This window comes from Diaphorina citri, unplaced genomic scaffold, assembly GCF_000475195.1.
Source record: "Diaphorina citri unplaced genomic scaffold, Diaci psyllid genome assembly version 1.1 scaffold2700, whole genome shotgun sequence".
Classification (NCBI taxonomy): Eukaryota; Metazoa; Arthropoda; class Insecta; order Hemiptera; family Psyllidae; genus Diaphorina; species Diaphorina citri.
This window is the reverse complement of record NW_007380117.1, coordinates 1-4,721: the sequence shown is the minus strand read 5'-3', so window position 1 is coordinate 4,721 and position 4,721 is coordinate 1. Positions and strand designations below refer to the sequence as shown.

The following is a 4,721-nucleotide window of genomic DNA, read 5'->3' as shown; positions in this document are numbered from 1 at the left end:
CCAACTGCCAATGCTTTCAAAATTCAAAACCGCAAGATCAAGAATATCTTTGTTAGTATTGATACGCAGTTTCTTCAAAAAGCTAAGAAATATAGTGGTAGTTAGACATCATCTCTGCTAGAGCCAAACTGATAAGGTCAGTGAATTGTTACTGTAGACCTCATATTACATACAGAGAAACAGGTAGACCTCAAAGAATCAATTGAAATTAGAGGGTGGCAATTAAATCAATGAATTTTTCTTGTTATGCATTAAATTTTATCAAATCTTATCAAAGTCGCACTAATCTTTCATTAGTACATAATATCGCGTACTATAGTGTATAATATATATTGTTTGATTATTCCATTTCATATTTTTATTAAATTGAATACCCAAATATCTCATACTGTTTTCATTTTTTATGGTTCTACTGTTTTCATTTTTTATGGTTCTACGAGGGTCGGGACTAGGCGAGGGTTGATGGTCGGCTCTCCGTTGTGGAGTTGTGTACGCCTACTGAGGTAAAGCCTAGCTGCCTAATGCCTAGGCAACTTGGCCAAATTCTAGGTTTGTAGGAGGTACCTTCTCGATCATTCAGAAGTACGTCAATATCAAAGTTTCTAGAATCCTTGAATCGTTCTGGACTTTCAATGTCAATATCAACAATAATAATAAAACAACGCTCGATCTTAACTTGATTAATTTACATGTACCTGTTACCTACTTGAAAACCAGAACAAACTTTAATTTGTTATTAGAAAACATAAACAATATAGGCGTTAACAACAGGTGTCGTACGAACGCAAAGGGCGAGGTTGAAACCTGAAGGCCTTATATATTCTAGTTCGGCCTAACCCTTTGTTTTTCCGTAGTCATAGCGTAGTAAACATGTTTATCTCGTATGCCATATACTTGATTAAGTTAAATGTACCTATTACCTACTTGAAAACCAGAACAAACTTTAATTTGTGATTAGAAAACATAAACAATGTAGGCGTTAACAACAGGTGTCGTACGAACGCAAAGGGCGAGGTTGAAACCTGAAGGCCTAGTTCGGCCTAACCCTTTGTTTTTCCGTAGTCATAGCGTAGTAAACATGTTTATCTCGTATGGTATGCCATACAGGGAGGAGCGTGATTGGAGGTGAGTGGGGCAATTGAAAATGTGGTCCACGGTTAGGGTATCACCGCACCCGCAGGTGGGTCGAGGGTCTCTCTTGAATTATTATATGTTCGACGTCAATTTCATGTATTTCGGAGGAACTTGGCATGAAAAGCATGTAGTCCCTACCTGTTCGGTTTAGAAGGCGGAAGATTGATAGTAATGTAAGCATAAAATTTGAAGCATGCAGAGGAGCCACTACAAATAAAATCAATGAAAGAGACAGTAGAATATTTGCGTCGAATAGCTCAAAATTTAACCCTAATCTCAACGTCCTCAAACACACAAAATTTGACGGTAGTAAATGATTTCCTGAAGTCCACAGCAACTAGGATTTTACCCAGGTTCCCGGTATTCAAAAAAGTTCTTGGGAACACAATGCAACGTGAAGATCGGAGTTCGCAATAAATTAGTGTCAATATTGGTACAAGTCCTGGTGCATAATGTCTGCGTCCAGAATAATGCAACGTGAAGATCGGAGTTCGCAATAAATTAGTGTCAATATTGGTACAAGTCCTGGTGCATAATGTCTGCGTTCAGAATGTACAGAATGCAACGTGAAGATCGGAGTTCGCAATAAATTAGTGTCAATATTGGTACAAGTCCTGGTGCATAATGTCTGCGTTCAGAATGTACACCATGAGCTGCAGGGACATCGCCAACCGATGTGTCTTCGCTCTCACGAACGACAGTCGAGACATACTCTCCAACCTCGGGATCCGACTATCCAACTTTAGTCAAATCTTCTCCCTCCTAGGCGCCGCCGGAGAGAACGTGAAGCGATCTAACTCCCAATACTACATCCTCCTCTATGGGTTCCTCCTGGTGCAAGGGGCCCTCATTTGGTTCGCCTACCTGATCGGTCAGTACCATGGGGTCAGTGCTGTTAACCGGTACACGTTCCCTTTGCCAGTCAAAGTTTTGGAGATTGATGAAGCAAGGGATGAGTGGGAGAGTCTGTTTTAGAGATTTTGAATGCCTTCTCCAGAAAATCCAGAAGTACCTACACTACCTATACAGTTCCAGAAGTTTGTGAGGAGTATAAGTTTCTTGCATGACGCCAGAAAATAGTGACATAGTCAGACGTTTCCAGGGCTTGATAATTCCAGCAATGTTATCGTGGGAATCAAATAAAGCACTCGAAAACTCCTTAAAACTTTCCAACCGAGTATCTTCCCCTCGCCAAAATTTAATAAATTTCAAATCGCTTTCAATTAGCTCCCGTTCTGTCAAAGTTTAGCGGGAAGTTTCATTTCCATTTCGCATACCTCCTGCAGGTCACAGGGAAAACTTTCACCAAAGTTTGGCAGAACAATCAGTTATTAATTTCTAATAAAATACCTTTACGTACGTGTTAACCCGGCTTTGTCCTCGTAACTTAACCTCAAGAGAAAGATTTGAAACAATGCATACCTCCTGCAGGTCACAGGGAAAACTTTCACCAAAGTTTGGCAGAACAATCAGTTATTAATTTCTAATAAAATACCTTTACGTATGTACGTGTTAACCCGGCTGTGTCCTCGTAACTTAACCTCAAGAGAAAGATTTGAAACAATGTGCCTTTTGTTTCTGACGTACGTGTTAACCCGGCTTTGTCCTCGTAACTTAACCTCAAGAGAAAGATTTGAAACAATGTGCCTTTTGTTTCGATAATTTATCCCGTTTCCGTCAATATTTTGTTATCAACTTAATGATTTCATACAACTGATAACTGATTTAAAGTCTCACATGTACGATTGACTAAAACATTGGGTAATTAGCTAATTTCCAAGCGACGAACTGCCCTTCAATCAAATGTTTATAAGTAAAAAGCAAACAATCTTTGAATAAATAGTCTACCAAACTATCTCTGACAAGTAAAAATACAGTTACTTAGGAAAATCTGTTCTTTTGAAACAATGTGCCTTTTGTTTCGATAATTTATCCTGTTTCCGTCAATATTTTGTTATCAACTTAATGATTTCATACAACTGATAACCGATTTAAAGTCTCACATGTACAATTGACTAAAACATTGGGTAATTAGCTAATTTCCAAGCGACGAACTGCCCTTCAATCAAATGTTTATAAGTAAAAAGCAAACAATCCTTGGATAAATAGTCTACCAAGCAATCTCTGAGAATTAGCTAATTTCCAAGCGACGAACTGCCCTTCAATCAAATGTTTATAAGTAAAAAGCAAACAATCTTTGAATAAATAGTCTACCAAGCAATCTCTGACAAGTAAAAATACAGTTACTTAGGAAAATCTGTTCTCTAGTTTCTAATGTATAGTTTTAGTTGCTAAATGGTTTATGCGGTTAGGGCACTTTAGGGTATATCTTATATGAGATCTGTTCTCTAGTTTCTAATGTATAGTTTTAGTTGCTAAATGGTTTATGCGGTTAGGGCACTTTAGGGTATATCTTATATGCCATTTTCAGGTTGCCACCTAAATCCAACCGTCGAACCACACCGGGTTAAACTTCCACATAACAAAAGTTGGAGAGTTTTGCAAAGTTGTGCTAGCACCGAGTTTTATTAATATTGCCACCGGAAATTAGTTCAAACTTTGGCTTGCCTGTCTTAAGCATACGTGGGACTCGGCACAAAAGCTAATAGTGATACCGTCTGACAGACAGCGGGTCTATCAGACAGTCGAAACGTGAGTTGTCGCCAATACGGACATGGAAAGTAAATATGCTAAAAGCTACTACCAGTTTTATTGAATCTTTTTGGGGATACCCATTCTATTTATTACTGAACAGATGGATGAGAAGAGATACAATATATACCTACTTCCCAGGTGCTGGTCAACATGAGAACACCAAAAGTTCAACTTTTTCGTCATCTCTATTAGGCATTTGAAAACCTGTAGGTACGGCTGTATGGCAAGCAAGCGTGTTGCCACTCATTGGAGCAATTAATCGAACTGAATCGATAACAAACTCAGCAATAACTAGGTATGTGCTGCGTGTAGTTTTTACGAGTAATTGTAGAAAGATAAAAATTCAAATTAACCGAAGGTGTACTCTGATAAAACGTCTTGGTACATAAGTATTAAGTACTAGCAAAATTGTTTAATAGATCAGTTGCGCTTACTTGGGTGATGTTTCAAAATCATAGAGCAGGAAAAATGAGGACCAACGGAATTTTTCTTTTTCTCCTACGACTTCTGGATCCCGAGATAAATCGATTAAAAAAAAATACCGGTAAATCGTGAACTTTGACGTCACGGCATACGCTCCCGTAGGCGAAGACGTCACATCCAATGTTCCGAGCCAAGCTCCCTCGCAGGCAACGGCATTAATGTGTTTGTGCGCATACGTTTCTGCGCATTTCTTTCTGCTCCTCCGCAAGCGTGCTTGCATACTGGCGCTACCTAACGGACGAAAAAAACAACTGCGTACAGTCTGACGTCACACATCTTTGAACATTTCATTAGAACGGAAAATAAAAATTGGATTTTAGACCTTTTACATTTCTTTTATCGGAGCTTTGACCTCAGATTTGGACTTTTCTCATAGGAATCAACCATTTATTTATAATTTTTACCCATTTGCAACTGCTCCATTTACAGGTCAGTTTTGGGAAATTTCA

At 38.6% G+C, this 4,721-nt stretch overlaps 1 protein-coding gene across 2 annotated transcripts; it reads left to right on the top strand.

Moving 5' to 3' along the window:
* Window positions 1-1,288: 1,288 nt before the first annotated feature.
* Window positions 1,289-2,331, top strand: LOC103519390. 2 transcript variants are annotated; one of them, XM_008484476.3, is made up of 3 exons: window positions 1,289-1,567; window positions 1,651-1,692; window positions 1,776-2,331. In XM_008484476.3, exons 2-3 carry the CDS (start codon window positions 1,670-1,672, stop codon window positions 2,107-2,109), a joined length of 357 nt encoding a protein of 118 aa, XP_008482698.1. In that variant the 5' UTR covers window positions 1,289-1,567; window positions 1,651-1,669; the 3' UTR covers window positions 2,110-2,331. The 2 variants fall into 2 exon arrangements, with proteins under 2 accessions (XP_008482698.1, XP_017303668.1); XM_017448179.2 differs by lacking the exon at window positions 1,289-1,567 and having other exon boundaries at window positions 1,618-1,692.
* Window positions 2,332-4,721: the final 2,390 nt, after the last annotated feature.

Bases quoted from the DNA above. Each gene is read 5' to 3' on its own strand.
- LOC103519390 (XM_008484476.3), top strand. From the start codon at position 1,670: ATGTCTGCGTTCAGAATGTACAG. The intron at 1,693-1,775 runs AATGCAACGTGA...TGCGTTCAGAAT, and splicing joins TCTGCGTTCAGAATGTACAG to GTACACCATGAGCTGCAGGG.